Source organism: Siniperca chuatsi, linkage group LG3 (genome assembly GCF_020085105.1).
Source record: "Siniperca chuatsi isolate FFG_IHB_CAS linkage group LG3, ASM2008510v1, whole genome shotgun sequence".
Lineage (NCBI taxonomy): Eukaryota > Metazoa > Chordata > Actinopteri > Centrarchiformes > Sinipercidae > Siniperca > Siniperca chuatsi.
This window is the reverse complement of record NC_058044.1, coordinates 829,772-853,514: the sequence shown is the minus strand read 5'-3', so window position 1 is coordinate 853,514 and position 23,743 is coordinate 829,772. Positions and strand designations below refer to the sequence as shown.

At 39.0% G+C, this 23,743-nt stretch overlaps 2 protein-coding genes across 5 annotated transcripts in view; both read right to left on the bottom strand.

Annotated features, from left to right (window-relative positions):
* LOC122873026 (NACHT, LRR and PYD domains-containing protein 12-like) overlaps positions 1 to 4,341 on the bottom strand; it is a 657,912-nt gene extending 653,571 nt beyond the window's left edge. The window contains exons 1-4 of the mRNA XM_044189262.1: positions 4,034 to 4,341; positions 3,573 to 3,676; positions 3,409 to 3,463; positions 574 to 853 (exon numbers count right to left, since the gene is read on the bottom strand). Of these exons, the coding sequence (XP_044045197.1) occupies positions 574 to 853; positions 3,409 to 3,463; positions 3,573 to 3,586 (349 nt within the window). The 5' untranslated portion in view covers positions 3,587 to 3,676; positions 4,034 to 4,341. The remainder of the gene's footprint in view (positions 1 to 573; positions 854 to 3,408; positions 3,464 to 3,572; positions 3,677 to 4,033) is intronic.
* A 142-nt stretch (positions 4,342 to 4,483) lies between these two features.
* The window catches only part of LOC122873032 (NACHT, LRR and PYD domains-containing protein 3-like), a 41,018-nt gene continuing 21,758 nt past the window's right edge, over positions 4,484 to 23,743 (bottom strand). For 2 of the 4 annotated variants that reach the window (XM_044189300.1, XM_044189303.1), the window contains 4 exons: positions 9,498 to 9,671; positions 7,699 to 7,872; positions 6,307 to 6,353; positions 4,484 to 6,071 (listed from right to left, as the gene is read on the bottom strand). In XM_044189300.1, the coding sequence (XP_044045235.1) occupies positions 5,521 to 6,071; positions 6,307 to 6,353; positions 7,699 to 7,872; positions 9,498 to 9,671 (946 nt within the window). In that variant the 3' untranslated portion in view covers positions 4,484 to 5,520. Of the gene's footprint in view, positions 6,072 to 6,306; positions 6,354 to 7,698; positions 7,873 to 9,497; positions 9,672 to 10,063; positions 11,922 to 23,072; positions 23,120 to 23,743 lie in introns of all 4 variants that reach the window. The other 2 variants (XM_044189302.1, XM_044189301.1) reach the window with 2 other exon arrangements.

Sequence of the window (23,743 nt, the reverse complement as noted above, 5' to 3'; positions counted from 1 at the left end):
AAGTGAAACTGAATTGAATTGCAAATTATGCTCATGCTAACGTCGTTTGCTGCAGCAGCTTCCTCCACCTCTCAAAACTCCTCATGTGCTATATTTTTCATATTGTAGATTTAATGTTAATGTATGTTTATTAAGGGGGATTCATTCTTCAGCACAATCCTCGTCACTGCTCAGATTCTTTGAGACCTTCCTTTAATAGCAGAGGCTTTTCCACCAAATTACCATTTGCTATAAATGGTCAGTTCCTTCACGTGAGTATCTCTGACTAAAATGACTGTATATACTGTGTACATGTTGACTAGAAGAGCAGCCAGGGCACAATATATGGAAATGCACCAGTGGTATTTTACAGCATATGACCATGAATTGCTTATATACATAAATTCAGACACTAAAAACTAAACTAGACAGTAAAACTAAGGTTTTATCTTTGGGACATCAAACAATGAGCCAATTTTTTCTGATGTCACATGTCAAACTCACATAGCTGCTCCTCATGAAAATTGTTATAAATGCGTTTCTCAGACTGCTATGACATCATGTGTATCATGGTTTTCTCATCCTGTGACTGACCTTTTTGTCCCAATCTGATATCTGACAAACTCTGCACCAGATCATTCCTTTGGATCTTCTCTAAAACCTGCTTGGTCACCTCCACAGCTCCAGAAAGCGTGTAGGTCTGGATCATCAGATCCACTGTGTCCCACGTCTTTGCATTCTCCAGCTTGCTCTTTAGGATGGTTGAAAAGTCTTTCAGGCGTTCATGTTTCAGGATCCACTTGAAACGCTCAAATTCATCTTTTCCAAGGTCGTCCAGAGTGTTCAAGAGGACCACTTTTGTCATTGTGGTTCCCTAGTAAAATCAGAGAGTATCATTAACTTGAAGGACAGTTATGTAACACTTGTGTTATTGCCTGTCTGTCTGCATTTCTAATAATCATTGTTGCTGTTTTGACAAAGGCCCAGTTTCATAATATATGTAGCCAGCAGTGACAATATCCCTCCTGAGCTACCATATGTCCGTCTCAAGCCACCATAGTTTTACGCAGTTGTAGCACCTCCCACTTCCGCATTTTTAAGTTGCTTTGTTACAATTATAAGCAGCCAAGATGAGAACACATTGGGCCTAATGCAAGAACATTTTCGTATTCTTATCTCAACTTTCTATTTTTTTCATACGGTGGGCTCATATGAGTGTGCCACGTCAGATTCAGCAAACGCCGCCAACTGCAGATAATTGAGCACACATTTGTAAACTGAAGTTAGCATAATTAACGCCTCAGTGATACCATATAAGGCAATGCGTCATGCAACATATGCAGGAAGTGTTCATTCATGTCAAACAGGATAATGTCAACATAATTATGAAGAGTAATTTAAATAGGATTTTCAAACTAAAAATTGCTTCCAAGTAATGAAATATATAATCCATTAGTGAAAAATTTGGGTTGGGATAATATGGAGCCTGGATGGAAATTTGGCATCGAAAATAAAATTTGGCATTGAAAACAAAACCGGAATTGAAAAAGGAAACTTTTGTGTTGGAAAAAGTTGTATTGGCACTGAAACAAGTTAAAAATCCACAGCAGCTGATTTGACCGCAGTAATCCTCTGACGTGACCGCACATCTACAGCGATGGCTTCCACGAATTCACCTGGAACTCCCTAAACGCAAGTTGGTCAAGTTAGTTTCTCTCTGCCGTTGTTTGTTCACATAGAGCCTAAAGTTAGCTAGCTGTCAGTATTAGCTAATGTTAGCACTTGTTCCAGTGGACCTCTGCCAGACCAGCACAACGTTAGTTAAAAGTTAACTTTAACCAGCCGGATCCATGTGAGAAAACAACGACAGAAACAGACGGTTTGAGAGTTCCCGGTGAACTCGTGGAAGCCATTGCCGTAGGTTTGCAGAGATGCCAGAGGCTTCGGAGCGGACGAGAGGACGGCTGGTTCAGGAAGAGTGACGTTCTCTCCTTATTATACAGATTATATGTAAATCACGTTCTTCTTGCCCCTCCCCTCAGACCGCTCCTCTCCACGAACTGAAAAAAAACTGACAGCATAAAAAAAACCTGTCACTGAAAAAACTGTGAAATGTAAAAAGTAAAAAATCTGAACATTGTCTTTGAAAAACACATTAGAATGCAAAAAATATCTTAATTAGATGCCAATGTTTCCTTTTTCAGTCACGGTTTTGTTTTCAATGCCAAATGTGAAAGTCACTGTCCTGGCTCCATAGGATAACAGCAGACTAGTTGCACATGACTCCTACAACAGGTCTGGACTAGAGGGCTTCACGGGGCCACCCACACCCTAGGACCCGAGACCCGACTCGGTACCCGTACCTGAGTGGATCCCAGAAGACCCGGCCAGTGCTCTGTGTGTGTGTTTCATGTTCATATATCCCCATGGGGACTTGTGTCACAAATTGTGTGGGATACAAATTGAGGTCCCCAAGAGACGGCTTTTTCAGGGTTAAGATATGGTTTTAGGGTTCAGGTTAAAATTAGGTTATGGTTAGGGTCAGGGTTATGGTTAGGCATTTAGTTGTGATGGTTAAGGTTAGGGTTAGGGGCTAGGGAAGGCATTATGTTAATGACTGACCCCACAGGGATAGTGAAACAAACAGAGCGAGCAAGTGCCCCTGCTCAGGAGGTGAAGGGTCAGAGAGCAGAAGTCCAACTCTTCTCGGAGAGCACAGATGATAGTTCATGAGCAATGCTAAAGTTAGCAGCTGTGGCAACGAACGAGCATTAGTTATTATAGTTCAAAAGGGCAAACAGTCCACGTTATCTTTATTATGCTAGATGTAACAAAACTCCGGTTCGGGAAGTAAAATTCCGAGTGCTTTTGGATTCGGCACAAATTTTTGGACCTGTGAAGTCTGGACCACTTGTAAACTGTGTTCGTGCCTGAGAGAAAATTCAAAATACGAGAAAATTGATGAATGCAGCAAGTTCTCCTAAATCACTCATACAAGCCACTTAAGAATGGATCTGTTCGAACGAGTGGATCTTGCAAGAGGCCCAATGTGCTGCCTTTCCTGCCTGGTCCCCCTGGTACTGACAACCAACCAACGCTTATTAATTATTTGCTTGTTTAATCAGTTGATGTATTTAATTAAAATTATTGCCTATTTTAAATAGCTTATATAGTTTTTGTGCTTGTTTGCATATTTCTTAAAATTCTACAAATAAATGTTGTATTCTTGGGGAAGTCCTTGCCTCTGCCTGTCAGTGACCCACTAATGTATCATTTATTGAATCTGTGGGATTTAGCTGGTTTATAGCTAGTTTCTTTTAATGAGAAGTTAAAAGGATCATTGCAATTTAAAGTTTGTGGCTAAATGTCCCAGATGGATAGATGTTAGATAGCTCTAGCAACTGAAACAGAAATGTATTTAACACTCACACAGGAATAGGAGCTGTCTGTTCTCTGACTGATGTCTTGTTGATTGGTGATTCTCCTGCAGACTGAGAGAGTTGAAGCTGTGAAGTCTTTATGAGCCGACGAGCAGGACAAAGATGAGGAGCAATGAACACCGCTACACTTTACCAAACAGGAAGTATACATACCTGTACAGTCTCATTTCCAAAGTGTGTTCATGATCTCTGCCACTCTGCTGACTTTCCAACGGTGAACTGTTTCCTCCCACGGGAAGTGTGAGCTGTTATTTCACCTTAAAAGGATAGGTTCAAATGTTTTCAAGTTCATGTTAAATACTTGTGTCATATGTATGTTGAAAGAGTTGTCATTCCTTCTGTCCATACTGGCTGTGGAGCGTCAAATAACAACTTCTCACTAGGAGATGGAGGATAAACGTTCTCAGTCTTCATTCCTGCATTTAGATGAAGCTAACATGAAGCTTCAGTTTCATAAATCCAAACTGATCCTTTAAACACAGACTGCTGACTATATATAAAACTATAAACATAGATTAAAATGACACATAATATGTATACATACAGAAACACACATACAGGATATATACTACAAGTAAAATCCAACATTAAGTGTGTAAATGAGGTGTCGTTACCACAGGAGCCTCCAGAACATGATGAACACCATTCTCCGAAAGACAGCTGGACTCCTTTTCATAACACTCCCACTGTGTTGCCATGTGATTCAAACACTTGTTTACCTCTTTTAATAAATCGACGCTTGTGTGTTTTGTCTCTTCTCTTACTTTTCTGCAATCAGTTCCTGATTTTAGTTCCCATTTCTAAACTACTGACTTTCAGGAAGTGTGAGCTGTCAGGTTTCCACATCCTTTCACTGCAGCTAAAACACATTCACTTCAATGACACTGCATTATAATAATGACTGAATATACAACTGGGGATGGAAACCTCTGAAACAAAGATTTTGAAGAGTAGATTTGTTGTGAGCAGTTTCATGTAGGAACTGTTTTCTTTCTACCGATAGTTCCTACATGAAACTGACACACAGAGATTCTGGACCCAAAAGCACGACTGACAGAGGAAAATGGAGTGATTAGTTTCAGTTTATTACAAACACGAGAGACACCAGGTGTGTGGAGGGAAACGGCGGGAGCAGGTGGACGAGGCGATGGCGGCTGGCTGGCGAGTGACTGGTGAGAGCCGGCAGGCGGAGCGAGGAGAGCAGGCTGAGGTGGAGCGGCGGGGAAGCCGAGGTGTTGCTGGTGGAGCCGGTGAGGGTTGGAGACACAGGTCGGTAGACGACCCTGGACACAGGAACTCAGCAGGTCAGTCACGGTTTCACAAGCAACAGAATCTTCCATAGATCACGCGTCGAGACCGAGGTGTGATACCACGCAGGTAAACGGACGATCTGGCGAAGACTGGAGAGAAGTCCATTTTTTGACAGAACTAATTGTCATGATGTCTCATCAACATGGTTCTTAAATCCCTGGAACACTGACACTCTCCTCTGTCCATTCATATACACATATTTACTGTGGAAATAACTCAAATTACACATATTTCAACCTCCAATTCCAATAATCAATGACAAATCAACAAAATTCTAATTTTCTGGAAAATTATATTTTTGATTATTCATGTGTGTGTGTGTGTGTGTGTGTGTGTGTGTGTGTGTGTGTGGGTGTAACCTGATTTTATTGTGTATATATATGATTATTTATATGAGAAAATCTGATTGCAAAGTAAAGAAAACCTTAAACTAACGTTCGCCCCAAAAACCTGAATGAAAACATGTTTTTTTTAAGATAATTTTTGGGGGCATTTTTTGCCTTTATTTGATAGTGACAGGCGAAGAGACAGGAAAATGGGGAGAGAGGGGTATGACATGCAACAAAGGTCAGTGGCTGGAATCGAACCAGCAACTGTTGCGACCATGTAGCCATGTGGCATGCGCTATAACTATTCAACTACCAAGGCACTCCAAAGGAAAACATATTTGAAGGTTTTTAAAACCACCAACGTGCAGTGCATTCACAAAAAAAGTTTTCTTCGTAATGTAAAGTCAGTATGACTTACAAAAAGATTGTGTGTTTCTTTACACAGGAGGAGACTCTCCCTCCTACAGTGAACACAGAGACACTGACGAACCAGACCTGTTAGACCACCAGAAACCAAAGCCAGGATAAAGAGGTTCAGTGAATGTGGTGTTGAAGGTGTGGAGGTGGATCAGTATGTCAGAGGAGACTCTGTAGAAGGACAGAGTGCCAGCAGGACAGTCCACATACACTGCTACTTTGTAAGAGATGGAAATGGAGGAGGAGGAGGAGAGGACTGTTCTTTTCTTATTGTGCCAGACAGAGGAACCACCATCATCAGAGCACATCAGAGTCCAGGACTGATTGTTCCGCCCAAAGCAGCAGTCATCACTGTTTCCACTCCTTCTGATTCCTCTGTAACTCACTGATATAAAAACTTCTCCTTCCCACCCGACCTCCCAGTAACAGCGACCAGTCAGACCATTTCTACACAGCAGCTGAGACCAGAAGTCAAACCTCTCTGGATGATCAGGATATGGCTGCTTCTCCGTCACTACTGTCACCTTCCTGTTGTCGTCAGACAGTTTGAGGGTTCTGTGTACTGTGTTTGTGTCCAGTGTGAGTTCACAGGCATCTGATGGAGAGAACAAGACACAATACAGCAGCAGTTTATCATCTAACACAGCTGATGGGTTTATTTCTTGCTTTATTAACAGACTGACTGTTAATTAGATCAAAACTTCAGAGTGACTCATCTTTTTGGATCTTCTTTCAAACTGAGAATTGAATGCAGATACACGAGCTTTTGATTTAAACTACTTTAACATGTGCTGCCTTGTTTTCATGAATCAAAGTGAACACACACTTACACTTCCTCAGACCAGGTTTCAGCCTCTGCTCTCCACCATGTTCCACCCTGGAGGAAGAAACAGAGTCAGGATGAACCTTCAGAAGCTTCCTCATCAACAGACAGGAAATAGATGTGTGTACAGAATGGAGGCTGACAACTCAAAAACATAATCCCTCCGGCCACAGCTATTGCAGGCGCAGAGGCATAATGACATAACCTTAAAAATCAGTTAAGGCAACACACTGGGTTTTAACATTCAGGGTCCAGACATCATCTTTGGTGTAGTCTTTTCTGAAGTACTGTAATGGGCAGTATATTGCAATGTTTGGATAATGTAGCTCTACTTGCAAACAAAGTCTGGTAATCTTCCTCCAAATCCAGGTGACCATGTGGTACATGTTGCTATCAGCTACATCACTAGAAATGACTTATTTCACTTTGTCTAATTGGTGGGACTTTATGTTATCTTTCCTATGCTGAGGCACTCAAGTATAAATGCTTGAAATGCTTCAGTCACACATTTATTTATCTTTCAAACTAAATCACCACCTCTGCTGAATCGTCAATCGTCTTTACTGAAGCAGAAACTTTATAGATATAAAAGTTAACCCTAACCTTCAAATCGCACAAACAATTACAGCCAAATGACACAGAGAACTTTCAGACTATCTGTTATTAAACTGCCAAAATGACGCTGCTTTGCTCACAAGATCAGAAAACAAGATTGCATCATGACCAAATTTTAAGTTGAAAACTTTGCTTCTTCCCTGAAGACCCCTGAGTCTGTCCTTAGTTTAGCCCCATCAATGTGATTTGTTTGCTTCCTGAATCCTTTTACCTCCAGGGAAAATCATGAGAGCAGGTGGCAGTCTGGGGAGACCAGGGCCAAATGTACAAAAAGATGAGAAAAAAGCGGCACTCGGTCATGAACAAAGAACAACTAATTTTGTATTTAAATGCGTAACATAAAACATGTGGATCAGTGTGATTTCTCATGAGTCCAGGCATCATCTTAAAATTTAAGACCTTTCATAATCCAGAATAAAACTTTTTAAGGGTCCACAGATACGTTGCTACTAAATGGATCTTGAGCTGAGATTGTTTTGTCAACTGATGTTTCCAAGGTCAAGGATGATCTTTGACCCTCTTGATAAGTTTGTATCATGGTTTATAAACACTTGACTATTTGTCAAAAAGAATGTGTGTTGTAGGTGTCAATAAATGATCAACACCAGATCCTGGTCTGATATTAGTCAGGAGGTCAGTCTCAGAAGGGACATGGACTGTCAGCACATCACTTACTGTCTTCACTGTTATCAGCTGTGCTGCTGGTTCAGACTGTGAACCAACAGTCCTCAGCTTGTCAGTGTCACCAAGAAACAGTGTGTTAGCTCTTGCTGTCTGTTCATACCTGAGAGTGTCCAGTCTCCAGTGTGGATCCTCCAGTCCAGCAGACAGCAGCTTCACTCCTGAGTCTCCTGGATGATTGTAGCTCAGGTCCAGCTCTCTCAGATGGGAGGGGTTGGATCTCAGAGCTGAGGCCAGAGAAGTACAGCCTTCCTCTGTGATCAGACAGCCTGACAGCCTGGAGACACACACTCAGTATGGCATATCATTTATTTAACCTATTTTAAAGATTAAAATTAGCTAAATGTTAAATGTTCTAATCAGTCCACTGCTTTTAAATTCATTGTTACTAAAAAGTCCATCAGCAAAGTATTTAGACTTAAATCTGCATTAATTTATTTTTGGCCGATCAGGGGCAGAACAACAAGCTGTAAAACACAACACTGACATATTAACACCTCGTGAAGATGATATTGCGAATATCTTAGCAAACAGTTGCCTTCTTCTGCAGAGACATGCCAAAGCTAGCACAGAGGAGAAGAAGAAAAAATGCCGGATTTAAAAGGTGAACATTTCTTCACCATTGAGGGCAGACAGCATCTCTGTGAGATTTCAAAAAAACAACTTTTAAGATGCAGCCACCTGCACTGGGAACGCTCTGTGACTGAATCACACAGTATGGTACAGAGTGCTGAGGTTAAAAAAGGGCTAAGTCTCCACCAACTCTTGAGAAAAATATCTGGGTCTTTAGCTGTTAGATGTTCCACACTCTTCACCATCTCGTCTCTGACTGTGTCTGTCTGCTGTTCACTGCTGGGCAGGTAGTGTATAATGGGTTTATCAGAGCTTGTTTGATGAAAACAGCTGCCTGCTGCTGCTGAAAAAGGTGCTGATGAGGCGGTGAGACTGAATCTAAACTGTAAAGTTATGTGTTGTAAACAAAACAATGAGCTGAACGCTTCGATGGTCCTAAGAGGTACTGCAAACTCGTGATAATTCGCCGTGGGTGTGTCGCTATGAACAACATCTGTCATATTCTACATAGTAATTTGATCCATTGCTGATATAAGAACATTATTTAGAATAGTTTAATAATGTTTTTTCATACCTTTGCTGCAAAATTAAAATAAATTATGAATTTTCAGAACCAGAAGTTCATGGACAAAATTGGTACTGCAGTGTTACTGCACAGGCTAATCCTTTAGATGCTAGGTATCTTTTTTTAATAGACATTAACAATGTATATGTATGTCAAGCAACATTTAAATGGTCATCTGTTAAACCAAAGCTGAATCCTAACCTGAGAGTCTCCAGATTATAGTGTGGACTCTCCAGGCCAGGTTAATCCTTTAAACGCTAGGTCTCTTTTTTTATAGACATTAAACTCCACTGCCACCGCCGACACCTCCTCTCAGCGCAAGCAGTGAAGGACAGGTGATTAGGAATGATGGTGCACATCAATGAGCATTCAGTTTAGCATCTTCTCATATTTTTTACTGAGCATCAAAGCTCAGTATCAACCCTGTGTGTATCAGCACTGCAGTAAAAGCCTTAATGACCCTCTCGACCACATACATCCATGAAGCGTTTCTCCGCTGTGTCAGCCACAAAAAAATTTAACTGGATTTTTGAATGAGAAACAACAATGTGGAAAACCCACATCAGACAGAATATGTTATTCTAAGGAGGAGATCTTTTAAAGTAGACTCAGTGCAGTCTAAACCTCACCCCCAACCACGCCATGAGACCACTCTTTGCTAGCTTGCCGGTCCCACATCCAAGAAGGTAGAGAACCCCTACCCATAGGTCATTTAATGTTTGTACAACACAGTGTTACACAAAAGCATCACAGTGTGATCTGACCTGAGAGTCTCCAGTGTACAGTGTGGACTCTCCAGTCCAGCAGAGAGCAGCTTCAGTCCTGAATCGTGCAGGTCGTTGTCACTCAGGTCCAGGTCTCTCAGACTAGAGGACTGGGAGCTGAGAACTGAGGACAGAGCTTCACAGCTTCTCTCTGACAGATTACAGCCACCCAGCCTGAAGGAGAGTTAGTGAAAAAGACAAACACTGATACTGTTTCTGTCATCTACAATGTAAAACACATCACATTTCTATGGTTTTCTATGTTTTTTATTATTGTGTATATTACTGGGATCTAACTATCTAATTGGTAAAAAAAAAAAAATCATTGTCACATCTGTTGGATCCCAATAATTTACACAAATTAATTCTAGCCTTAAATGAACTACAATGTGAGATATTTTGTTTTAATTTCATGGCTGCATTAATCTGTGGAGGTACAATGATACTGAAGAAACAATTTGCAGGTTTTCAATTGATCAACTTATCAATTTGTTAATTCTTTAATTACTTGAGAACAATCCTACACATGTGATATCGTTAGTATCTGCAGTTATCTGTCCACTTACAGAGCTTTGTTGGAGGCTTTGACCACTGGCAGCAGCCTCAGAAGAGCCTCTTCTGAAGCAGAGTATTTCTTCAGGTCAAACACGTCCAGATCTTTTTCTGATGACAGTAAGATGAAGCCCAGAGCTGACCACTGAGCAGGAGACAGTTTATCTGTGGAGAGACTTCCTGAACTCAGGTAGTGTTGGATCTCCTCCACTAGAGAACGATCATTCAGTTCATTCAGACAGTGGAATAGATTGATGTTTCTCTCTGCCGACAGATTCTCACTGATCTTCTTCTTGATGTACTCGACTGTTTCCTGATTGGTCTCTGAGCTTCTTTTGTTTTTCAGCAGGCCTCGTAGGAGAGTCTGATTGGGCTGCAGAGAAAGACCCAGGAGGAAGCGGAGGAACAAGTCCAGGTGTCCATTTGGACTCTGTAAAGCCTTGTCAATAGCAAACCTGTGGACCTCTGTCGTAGATGTTTTTCTGATAACCATTCGCACATGTTCAACAAAAGTTTGGCTTGGCTCAGACATCACATTCTTGTTTTTCTTAACGAGTGCCCTCTCTACATACAAAGCAGCCAGAAACTCCTGAACACTCAAATGGACGAAACTAAACATCTTGTCTTCATCATTCTTCCTCCCACGTTCCTCTTTAAAGACTTCTGTGAACACTCCTGAGTACACCGAGGCTCCACTGACATCAATGCCGCTCTCTTTTAGGTCTTTCTCATAGAAGATCAGGTTGCCCTTTTCCAGCTGGTGGAAAGCTAGTTTTGCTAATGACTTAATGTACTGAAAGCACTTTTTTTGGTCATACTTCTCTTTCGTCTGATCTATCTGAAACCTCAAGAATTCTGCATACATCTCAGTCAGGGTCTTGGGCAGCTCTCCTCCCTCTCTGGTCTTCAACACATCCTCCAGAACTGTAACTGTGATCCAGCAGAAAACTGGGATGTGGCACATGATGTGGAGACTTCGTGATGTCTTGATGTGAGAGATGATTCTGCTGGCCTGCTCCTCATCTGTGAATCTCTTCCTGAAGTACTCCTCCTTCTGTGGGTCAGTGAACCCTCGGACCTCTGTCACCATGTCAACACACTCAGGAGGGATCTGATTGGCTGCTGCAGGTCGTGTGGTTATCCAGAGGCGAGCAGAGGGAAGCAGATTTCTCTTGATGAGGTTTGTCAGCAGCACATCCACTGAGGTGGACTCTGTCACATCAAAGTCTACGTCCTGGTTTTTATTGGTAGAGCAGTCCAGATGAAGTCGGCTCTCATCCAGTCCATCCAAAACAAACAGAAGTTTGAATCTGCTCTTGTCATAGTTTGTGTTTCCTGATGACTGCAGAGTTGTAAAGATGTGATTAAGAGCTTCTTCCTTGATGTCTCTGGTCTCCCTGATACATTTATGAATGAGCTCTGCCAAACAAAACTTTTCTCCCTTCCTTAAATTCAGCTGGCGGAAGGTGAAGGGGAATACAAGATGCACATCTTGGTTGTTTCTTTCTTCAGCCCAGTCCAATACAAACTTGTGCATAAGAAATGTTTTTCCAATTCCTGCGATCCCATTGGTCAGCACTGTTCTTATGGGTCTGTATTCTCCAGAGGGGTGTTTGAACATGTCACTGGGTTTAATTGGTTTCTCTGTTTCCGTTGGCTTCACCACCGCCTCAATCTGCCTGACCTCATGCTGTGTGTTGATGTGTACGTCAACCCCAGCTGTGATGTACAGCTCTGTGTAGATATCATCCAGACGCTCCTTCATCTGCATCCACCCTTCTTGTGCACACATGAACTTGTCCTGAAGGTTTGATTGAAGCATGTGTTGGTAATATGCGATGGGTTGTGGCTCTGGTACCGGAACCATCACGCCTGTGTTGAACATAAATATAAAAAATATAAAGTATTAGGTTTGTCTAGCAATGTCCAGCAAATGTAGCAAGTACAAAAATGTTCTTTTACTAAAGGATTTCTTCCTAAGAAAAACAAACAACACATCTTTTCTCTTTAAATAACAGAAATGGAGCCAGCTTAAATGTTTTTATGGCCAACCAAACATATTTGATACAGTTAGTAATGTCTCTGTGTTAGTTTGGGCAGAGCGAAGCATTGAAGTCATGCTTGATTCACAATCAGTGGCCCATTCTTTAGCTGCTTGGCTACCAGCTGACTAGTAACTTCCAGTTATATCCATGCAGGTGTACAGAGCTGCCTTTATAACCTCACACTTAGGAACCCATCATGCCAAACTAGACATAAAACAACCTGGGTTGGGAAATTAGGAGGCAGTACAGTATTTGTATAGTATTTGTTATTTATTATGTTATATAACAGCTGTAGATTTGGGTGGATGTGTGACATTTTCCCAATTGCCTGAAACCTCATGCTGTGTGTTGGATCGTGTACTTGTCAACCCTGCAGCTGTCTGATGTACAGCTCTTGTGAATGATCATTCCATGACGCTCCTTCTTCTCATCTCACCCTTCTTGTGCACACATGAATCTTGTCCTGAAGGTTGATTGAAGCATCTGTCCTGGTAACTCATTGCGACTCGGAGTTGGCTCATGGTACTGGAACCATCACGCCTGTGTTAACATAAATATACAATATACAAGTATTAGGTTTGTCTAGCACATGTCCAGCAAATGTGCAAGTACAAAATGCTTCTCTTTACTGAAAGGATTCTTCCTAGACTGAAAAACATAAGTACAACTTACATCTTCTCTCTCTTCTTATAAACAGAATCTGGAGCCAGCTTAAATGTTTTAACTGGCCAACAGAACATATTTGATACAGTTAGTAATGTCTTTGATGTCGGATGCTGCGAAGCATTGAAGTCTGCTTGATTCACAATCAGTGGCCCATTCTATTGTACTGCTTGAGCTACCAGCTGACTAGTACTTCCTAGTTTATCCATGCAGAGTGTACAGAGCCCTTTATAACTCGTCACCTTAGGAACCCATCATGCCTCAAACTACTGCAAAAACAACCTGTGGTTGGGAATTAAGGCAGTACAATGATAGAATTCTGCTGATTGTTTTGATTAAGATGAATATGCTGGACTGCTGGATCTTCAATTCAAAGTCTCATGTTTTGTATTGGAACTACTTGCACAGTCAATGTACTAGTCTGCATTCAGCATCAAATGCAAGTGATGGATATCCTGCAGTTTGTTGTTCTAGACTCAGGAACGACTAGAGCTTCGTCAGACAGGTCACACATTCCAACTGAGAGAGCCTGTCACAGTCTAAATTTATCCTCGTTATAGCTGAATTGTTACTGTACATTTGGTATCACAGCTTACTAAGTTGTGTAAGAATGTCTCAACACCTGATATGGTCAGCTTTGACGTATAGCTCGAATCCACTTTGATATGGTCACTGCTGTCTGAGAGTTTATAGTCTGTTGGATCAGGTTCTTGAGCTCTGCGGAACTCAGCAGCTGTATTGAACAGCAAGTCTATAAGATTACTGCCAGTCCTACCATAGCTCACTGAGAAGACAATCATCTCTCTAGATTACACTTGATATAGATCTATGTGCTTACACATGTTCAATGTCATAATGAACTTTTGGACCAATGGTTTGACGTATACATCTTCGCTAGTCAGATCTGACATACTAAGTGAATTGAACAGCTCACATGTCCATCAGTTTTTACTATCATGTCTTCCAAGACAGAATCTGACCATAAGTCAATGTCAGCTTGCTTATTACCAGCCAACCATATGCAGTACTTAACCAATCCTGTGTTGTACATGTCACATCATTGCATAGTTCATTGGTATAATGAACTTGTTAAGCTTATGACAGTCTAATGTCATGATTTGTTCATGTCATAACTTCAATTGAATTTAATATTGCATTCAATTAAAAATCAATCATTTTAACTTATGTAGACACTAGATACAGCAATCTAGTTACGAAAAGTTTATACTGACCATGACAGAAGTTAGTGTCTTCACTGAAGTTATAGCATCCTCAGTTTTGAGTATGACTTTAATAACAAGCCTAGAGTTATTATGCAGAACATATGTATGTTGCATCATTGTAGTTCTGAGCATACTAATTGACAGCATCTATACATTAGCTTGTGCAGAATAGTTCTGCATACAAGACTCAGATCTTTGACCATGACTATATTCCATGTACTCTCAGTGAGGCTCATTTAAACGACTAGATCCTGAGGTTCTAAGCTAAATGCCCGTAGAACAGAGACATGGTGGCATTTGAGTCTGTAAATTTATAGTACTGTTGATCTATTCTAGTGTAAAATCATTCAATTGTAGATAGTGTTGCTCTAATAATTGTATAATATTCCTTGATATGTAGCATGCATTACCTGACAGTTCTCACTAACCTTGTTTTCTCAGTTCTGAGTCTAAATTTGAACACTTCACAGTTTGACACAATCGTACGAATCAATCCAATTAATTAGGCTTCTCACAAAGACATTCTAACTGGAATCAGTCCTTACTCTGATCTCTTGACCTAATTCTGTAGAAACCTTCAGTTCTAGCAACGAGTCTGCCTCTGTCGGTATTCACATTGCGTTTTACAGAGTCCATCTCTGGATTGTATGCACATATTAGACATAACTAAAGCTCAGGATCTAGTCTTCTGATCTCTACTGTGAAAGTCTTTCTGTAAACTCACGGTACTCGATAGTGCTATCATGGAACTGATTGACAGTCAATCAGTCATGATCTAGTGGCACCGTTTAGCTTGATCCAGCTACTCTGCATCATGATTTTTTGTACTTAAGTTTGTCACTATTAGAACTGAGTTCTTCAGATCATTCTGACCTAGGTTTTCTCTGAGCTGCTCAGCAGGGTTGCATGCTCATCTATGTTAAAGTCTCAGCTTGTAATCTTTTAGAGTACGTCAGATGCTAGGAATGTCAGGTCGAATGAGTTCTGTATGAGAGTGTATTCAATGTGAATATTGAATGTGCTTCTCATCACTAAATCTCTTCTGACAGATCTCCACATTTGGCGCAGTGAAACCCATCGATGCTATTTTTCTATGTGTCCTCAACTGTAAGTCGATTCGAATCTGCTGTAAATCCTTTCAACTGCATGCACATGTCAGTATATCTTGCGAGTTTGTCAATTGCCATTGCATATTGACTTCACTATCTTGTATCTGTTTTATTACGTAACATGTCCTGAGTCAGTCCAGTAGTGTCCACATCAGCTGCAATGCACAGTTATTGACCTTAATCTGAAGTCTTATACGAGTCAGTGTCCTTACTGAAGCATGTAATATGTTAAGAGTTTTCGATGTTAGATGGACTCTGTACAATTACTGGTTCAATTAAAATAATAGTTCCTTTAATAAGATATCGTTATAATATGCTATGTTTTCTGATATGAATTCAGTCAAGTCTTTGCACTCAGCCTTTGTTTCAAATCGATACTAGACCAGCTTTCCAGTATCCTTGAGACCATACTGTGTTCCAGTTGCTTATACCTCGATTGCAGGTAGTTCTTGAGTATGCATTCACTGCCAGTTACATTGCTCTCTTGTAGATTGTTCAGACTCTCAGACTCATAGCTGTTTCATGGTCAACTTGACAGACTCATGATCCCAGTACGACCATATCAGTAGACCACATTGCATGATGCATAACACTGATGGATAGCAATTGGCAGGTTGTACAGTAGTGAGCAGTTGTTTTTTAATGTAATCAGTGTTTGTCATATGTACACAGGTATTTCAATAAATTGACAACTACTATATTTCCTGAAATATAATCATTAAAATGTAAATGTTAGATCATCTTCGATAAATTTGATCCAAGAAAATAGCAATTGTCATTTGAATACTCTTTAGAAAGAACTTGATGACTGACTGTAAGGCTGCTAATCTTCATGATGATCAGACCTAGAGGCCACATCGTACATGTCCTGGTTGGATTGGCAGCAATTAGGTCAATGCTGTATGCTTATTCATCCCATGGCCTTAATTAGCTGCTGGATCAATATAGTAAGTGCGTTCGATTAAACATCTTGGGATCAGAGTAATTGCTTAAATAGTATTACACGTACATGCTAGTAATGCATTAAACTAGCTTGGTGAAATCATTGTGAGACAGATTGCAGTTGCAAATGAGTTGATAGCACGTAGGCGCTTGGGTGGCAAGATGTCGACTCTTCTCAAAGTATTATGTAAGACCAGTGACTTGCAGACTTGCTTACTAAAAGTTCTCAACTTACTAGAAACATTACTGTAATGTAAATTAACTGCTTATTACATGACAATATTGTACAAGTTCATGCAGTATTACCTAAAGACATTCTACTTCTGATCAGCTTCTTGTACTCACTGATCTATACTGATAAGGTGATCTGCACTGAATCACTAGCGTTGACTGAGCATTGGGTCGATGCTAGACGCTTCGAGTCCGACCGACGGCTATCAGAGCATGTATGTTCCTTCATATATCACATATGATTGTATTAATTATGCTTAGATACTATCTAGCAAGGTAGCATAGAAATTTTATTACAATAAATGTTGTGGCATCGTAAACTGTAGACAAATCATTATTTGTATTGGACTAGAACAATGAATTTACAAGTATAATGACATGAGTTTAGAATGGTTGTCAGATGCGAATGTAGGAAGTCTCTGTCAGGATTCTACAGTCAGTGACTGTTTCCGCATCTTAATGGCCATCTTGAGGATTGCTGGATCATGCCTAACGAGACTGACTGTCACCTCCTATGCAAGAATGATCACAGTGCCTGTCAGTTGATGTTCATGTTCAATTTGATGTGAGTTCCACTTGTGCAACTTGTCCCTAGAAGTTTCAGTAATCACTGAAAGAATCTCAATTAGTCAGTATGTTAAATTCAGTATTAGTTGAATGTCATGTATTGATGATGGTTATCTTAGGGCTATTACAGCTGTTCACTGTATGTCTGACACTCATTAATAACAAATTTGCCAACCAGTTGTTATTATTTTTGCAGTGAATCTGAGCTAATGCGTTATATTTAATTTACATGAAATATTAGGCATTTTTGCAATGTAGATTTATAAGCAAGAATCATGTAATCTATGCAGATTAGATAACTCACATCAGTTGGCTAACGTGTCTTTGAGTTCCAACAGCAATTTCCTGCACCACGAAATTGCTCGACAGTATAGTTCATATGAAGCAGGATCAAGCTGTATCAATAGCACTGAAGTGACTATGGATATGTCACGTAATTTGCAGCCAAGTTCTACTACGCTTCAATGTCTGAGCTTGCTAAACTTTAGTATTAGAGTTAGTCTGACATTATCCACTGGTATTTATTCTGCTCTTTAACGTGTCTTCGTCTTCATTGATTAAACCAATTATGTATTCTTGGTCTTTCAAGCCTATGACGTCCACTAAGATATATTAACTGAGGGAACCTGTTATAAGCAAGTTTCATTTAATTTAAACCCATCTTGTTTTGGCAAAGCCCACAGAAAGTTTATTAGCAACGAAAATTGAGTCCTAGGTCGCCAACAGCGAGTTTTCTCCGCTTGTAAAGCTTGATTTTTTTGTCAAAATGACAAATGAAAAAGCTAATTCCAAGGAATTATACATACTGAATTTATTTAAATCTGTTAGACTCATATATGTGCAAGTCTTTTCGCAAAGGGTTAATGCTAATTGAAAGCACTTTTCGAAAGCAAATTTCCCCAAACCCCAAAACTAAAGGGCAAAACCCCCTAAAATAAAAATTTATGATAAAAAATTTTTTTTTTAAAACCCGGGAGGTTTGGGGTTTTTTGGCCCCAAAATTTAAAGGGTTTTTTTAATTTTTTTGGGTTTTAAAATGGTTTAAGGGTTTTTTTTTTTTTACAAGGTTAAAAACCGGCAGTTTAAAAGGCAGGGCCTTTTGGAACAAGTTGTTTTAAAAATTTTACCGGGAAAAAAAAAAATTAAAAAACCCCCTTTTTAAGGTTTAAAATGGGAAAAAAGGGGCCCTTTTTGGAGAATGCCCTTTCTTTTTTAAAAATTATAAAAAGTTTTTCCCCTTTCAAACCCCTTTCAGTTTTAAAAACTGGAAAAATTTTCCCAAAAATTGTTTTTCTGACCAAACCCCGAAAAATTTTTTTAAAAATTTTTATTTAATCCTTTTTTTATAGTTTTTGTTTTCAACCCTTAAATTTCATTTTTTTTGGGGTTTGCCCTTTAGGCCCCAAATTTTTTAAACTTGGGAAAGGGTTTTCCCACCCAAAAGGGAAAGGCGCCCTTTTGTTTTGGTTTCCCAGAAAAAGGGAATTTTTTGGGGGAAAATTAAATTCCCAACTTGTTTTGTGGGCGGGGTTTCAATTTTTGGGTTTTTTTGGGGGGGGAGGGCAAAAATTTGGAGGGTAAACATTTTTAAACAACCCCCCCCCAAGGGTTTTCCCCCGGGGGACCCAAAAGGGAAATTTTAAATTTTCGGGAAAATTTTATAGGAAAAGGGGAAACCCTTTGTTTTTGCAAAAAACAATTTCATTTTAAAAAACCCTCAATTTTATTTTTTTCCCCCAAAAAATGGCCATTTAATTTCCCAAAAAAATTAAAAAAAAATTGAAAAAAAATTTAAATAATTAAAATTAAAATTTGTTGGGGATCCAAAGGCCCAATGGCCCTTTCCCGGGCCAACAAAAAATTTTTTTCTTTTTAAACATTTGTTTTTTTTTTATTTTTAAATTTTGTTTTTTCCCTTTTAAAATTTCAAAAAAAAAAGGGGGGAAATTTTTTGGGGAAAAATTTTTATGCACTAAAAAATTTAAAAATTAAAATTTAAAATTTTTAAGAGAATTTACGGGGTTTTTTCCGATGGTTTAAAATTCCCGAACCCCAAAAAGAAAAAAAAAGATTTTTCCCCCGGTTTGGGAAAGGGTTTTACAGGGTGGGTGTAAGTCTTGGGCCAGGGAAAAGGAAAAAAGGTTTTAAAAAGGGCCCGTAACCCAAAAAAAGGTGCCGTTTAAACCCCTTCCAGGTTTGGGGCCCGGGGGTTAGCGGGAAAACCTTTAAAGGAAGGTATTTTTCAATTTAAAATTTTAAATTTTTAAAATTTTTCTTCCCCCCTTTTGGGGTCTCCAAAAAAAAACCCACCTAAAAAAAAAATTTTTTTAAAAATTTTAAAAAGTGGGGTTTTTTTTTAAAAAATTTTTTAAAAATTTTTTAAAAAAACAATTAAAAAGAAAAAACTTAATTGGAAATGGGCTTTTTTAAAATTTTGGGTTTTCCCTTTTAAAGGAAAACGGGGGAAAAAATTACCAAAAACTGGTGTGCCCCTTTCCCAAAGGTTTGGGTTAAATTCAACCGGGCCCCAAAAAAAGGGGGAAAACCCATGCACAAAAATTTATTAAATTTGGAAAAAAGATGTTTTTGGGGGGTTTTCTAAAACAAAGGGATTTGGAAAATTTTTCAAAAAAGGAAGGGTTTTTTAGTTTTTAAAGGGAGGTTCGGAAAAAGGAAAGGAAAGGGAAGGGTTTTTGGGCATTTGGGGGGGGGGAAGGGGGAAGGGTTTTCCTTTGGGGGGAAGGGAAACCCCCAAAAAGGGAAGGGAAAAGGCGAATCCTTTTCTGGGATGGGTTTGGAAAATTTCCCCCCGACCCCGGAAAGCCCGGGGCCCCAAGCAACAAATTCCTGTGGGGAAAAGGGTTTTTAAAGTCCCGGGGCAAATAGGGGTTTTCTTTTTTTCGGGAAAAAGGTTTTAAAAAAGGGCCCAAAAATTTTTAAACCTGATTTTTCCCTTTAAACTTTTTTGGAAAAAAAAATTTTTTTTAAAAAATAATGCAAAACAAATTTTTTTAAAATTAAAATTTTTTTATGGTTTGTTTTTTGGGGGGTTTTCCCCTTTTGGAAAAAAAAAAAAGATTTAAAAAAAATAGTTGGAAAATTAAAAATTTTTTAAAAATTTTGGGGGGTTTTTGAAAAAAAAAAAAAGGGGAAAGGGGAGCCGGGTGCTTCAAGGGGCCCAATTTCTTTTGGAAATGGTTACTTTTAAAAAGGGAAATTTTAAAAAAAAGGGGTTTGCATTTAAAAATTTTTAAAAAAAAAGGGATTTTGTTTCCCAGGGGGAAAAAATGAAAACACACAAAACTTTCCCCAAAAACCCGGAAAATTTATTTTGGGAAAAGGGGAAAAGGGAACTAATTTTAAAAACCGGAAAGGACAAGGAGGGAAAAACTCCCCTTTTTAAAAAGGAAGAAAAAAGCCTTTTTTTTTGTTCCCGGGAAACCCCCTGCCTTTTGGAATGGGTTTTCCCCCGAATTTTTTTAAATTCCCTTTAAATTTTAAAAACCCCCCGGGAAAAAACCCTGGCAAAAAATTTTGGAAAAAAATTTTTGGTTTTCCTCGGTTTTTTCTTTAAACCCTTTTTTGGGTAAAAGTTTCCAAAATTTCCTGATTTGGAACAAATAAGGGGCCCCCTTGGGTTTTTTTTTTAAAAACCTTCTTTTTAAAAAATTGGGGATAAATTTTAAAATTTTCAAAAGAAAAATGAAATATTTAAATTTCCCTTTCCAAAAAACCCCCAAAAATTTTTCCCCGTTTACCAAAAAGGGGGGTGTTTAAAACCCCCAAAAAAGGGAAGAAAAACTCCAAAAAACCGGCCGTTTCAAAATTTTTCCCTTTAAAAATAAGGGGGTTTTTCCCCCAAACCAAAATCTTTATTTTTTTTTTAAAAAAATTTTTTTAAATTTCTATTAAAAGTTTTCTTTCCCAAAATCCTACCATTTAAAAATCCTTTTTTTTCCGCAATTTAAAAAACTTTTTCCCCGGGAAATTTGGAAAAAAATTTTTCTCAAAAAAATAAAAAAGAAACGTTTAAAGGGAACCCCCAAAAAACCCTTTAAAATCAAAACAAAAAGAAACCCGGACCCGACATCGAAAATTAAAGGGTTTGTTTAAAAAAAAAACCCAAAAAGTGTTTTTGGGGAAAGTTGCCTTTTAGGGCCCAATGGGTTTTGGGTTTCCTTTTTTAAACCCCGGGCCCGAAAAGGGTGGGGGCGGGGGAACCAAATGGGGGGAAAAAACCGGGATGCCCAGGCAAAGAACTAAAGGTTTAAGCCCTTAAACAGATTTCCATAGGGCCCAAAAAGTTTTAAATTTAAAAAATTTTTAAAAATTGGAAATTTAAAAAGAATAAATTTTTGCAAAATTTTTTAGAGTTCCTTTAAATTTGGTTCTTTTTTAACATTACTTTTGTCAAAAATTTTTTTAAAAAAAATAACCCCTTGGTCTAATTAAATCCCCCAAAATTTTCCCTTTTTAACCAAAACTAATTTTCTGGAAATTTTGGTTTAGGGGGGTTTGTTTTTTTTTTTTTTGGGGTGTCCCCGGTTTTAAATTGGAAAAATTTTTTTATGAATTTTCGGGGAAAAAAAGGGTTTTAAAAAAAATAAAACCCCCAAAAAATTTTTTAAAAAAAAAACCCCATTTTTTTTAAAACCCAAAAAAAAAGGGGAAAGGGTAAAACCCTCCCAAAATTTATTGTAAAAAGAACAAATTTTCCCTTTGAAATTTTTTTCCTTTCCACAACACTTAAAAAACCCATTTTTAATTTTAAAAATGGGGAAACAAAAAATTCCCTTTTTGCAGAAAAAAAAAGAAAATTTTTTAAAAGGGAACTTTCTTCCCCTAAAGGGAAACAAAATTTCAAAACCCTTTTTTAGAAAGGGAAACCAAACAAAAAATTTAAATGGGGTTTTAAAAAATTACAATTTGAAAAATTTAAAGGGAAATTTAGGGAACCCTTTAACCCTTTTTGAAAAATTTTGGGGGGGGAAAAGTTTTTTTTATTTGGAAAAAAAACCCTTTTGGCAAAAGGGCCCAAAGGTGGTTCCCACGGGGTAAAAAATCCCTGGGTTCCTTGGAAAACCCTTTTTTTTTTTCCCAAACGCCCCAGAAAACCTTTGGGAATTAACCAATTTGGAAAATTTTAAAAATTTTTTTTCAAAAAAATTTGTTTTTCGACAATTCAACCCTTTTTTAAATGGGGTTCTGGGCTTTTTTTTTCCAGGTTTTTAAAAATTAAAAGAAGGGAAAGAACAATAAAGGCATTTCCAAACCCAACAAATTTTTGTTTTTTAAACCATTAATTTTAAAAAATTTTTTTTAAAAATTTTTTTGGACCCTCTTCCAAAAAGGAGAAATTGAATAAAGGGAAATAAAATTTCTTTACATTTTCCCTCCCTTTTTTAGAAAAAAGTAACCCTTTCACTCTAAAGCCTTTTACCCTTTCCCCAAAAATTCCCCTTTGGGGGCAGGCAAAAAATTTAAAGTTTTTTAAACCCAAAAAAATAAAATTTGTTCAAGGAGGGCTTTAAATTTTTCCTAACCCCCCCCCAAAACCGGAAATTGGGGGAGGAAATTGCTTTAACAGAGTGCCAGCAGGACAGTCCACATACACTGCTACTCTGTTAGAGACGGAGGAGGAGGAGGAGGAGGAGGAGGAGGAGGAGAGGACTGTTTTTCTGTTTCTGTGCCAGACAGAGTAACCACCGTCATCAGAGCACCTCAGACTCCAGGACTGATTATTTCCTCCAAACCTGCAGTCAACACTGTTTCCACTCCTTCTGATTCCTCTGTAACTCACTGATATAAAAACTTCTCCTCTCCACTCGACCTCCCAGTAACAGCGACCAGTCAGACCATTTCTACACAGCAGCTGAGGCCAGCTGACAAACCTCTCTGTATGATCAGGATATGGCTGCTTCTCTGTCACTACTGTCACCTTCCTATTGTCGTCAGACAGTTTGAGGTTTCTGTGTACTGTGTTTGTGTCCAGTGTGAGTTCACAGGCATCTGATGGAGAGAACAAGACACAATACAGCAGCAGTTTATCATCTAACACAGCTGATGGGCTTATTTCTTGCTTTATTAACAGACTGACTGTTAATTGGATCAAAACTTCAGAGTGACTCATCTTTTGGAACTTCTTTCAAACTGAGAATTGAATGCAGATACACAAGCTTTTGATTTAAACTACTTTAACATGTGCTGCCTTGTTTTCATGAATCAAAGTGAACACACACTTACACTTCCTCAGACCAGGTTTCAGCCTCTGCTCTCCACCATGTTCCACCCTGGAGGAAGAAACAGAGACAGGATGAACCTTCAGAAGCTTCCTCATCAACAGACAGGAAATAGATGTGCGTACAGAATGGAGGCTGACATGTTTTCGGGATTCCCGTGGGACGGGAGTTAATTTTATTATTTCTCATTCAGTTTGTATATATATATCTCATTGCACCTCTCTCAGCCTCTGTCAGTTGGCGCCGCACACATGGATCACTGAATGCTTAGAGATGTACAACATCAACAGGACTCTAAGAGACTTCATTGCAAACTCGATGAAGCTGTGGAAAACCACCCTTGAGGCCAATGGCAAGCCGCTTGCACAAGTATCCATCAAATGTGGCATATACCAAAGAGATGCTCTGTCCCCACTGCTGTTCTGCATAGGTCTGAACCCCCTCAGCCAAATAATCAACAAGACTGGCTATGGATACCGACTCAGGAACGGGGCCACCATCAGTCACCTCCTCTACATGGATGACATCAAGCTATACGCTAAGAGCGAGCGGGACATCGACTCACTGATCCACACCACCAGGATCTACAGCTCTGACATTGGGATGTCATTCAGGGTTGAGAAGTGCAGTCGAATGGTGACAAAGAGTGGGAAGGTAGTCCACACAGAAGGGGTC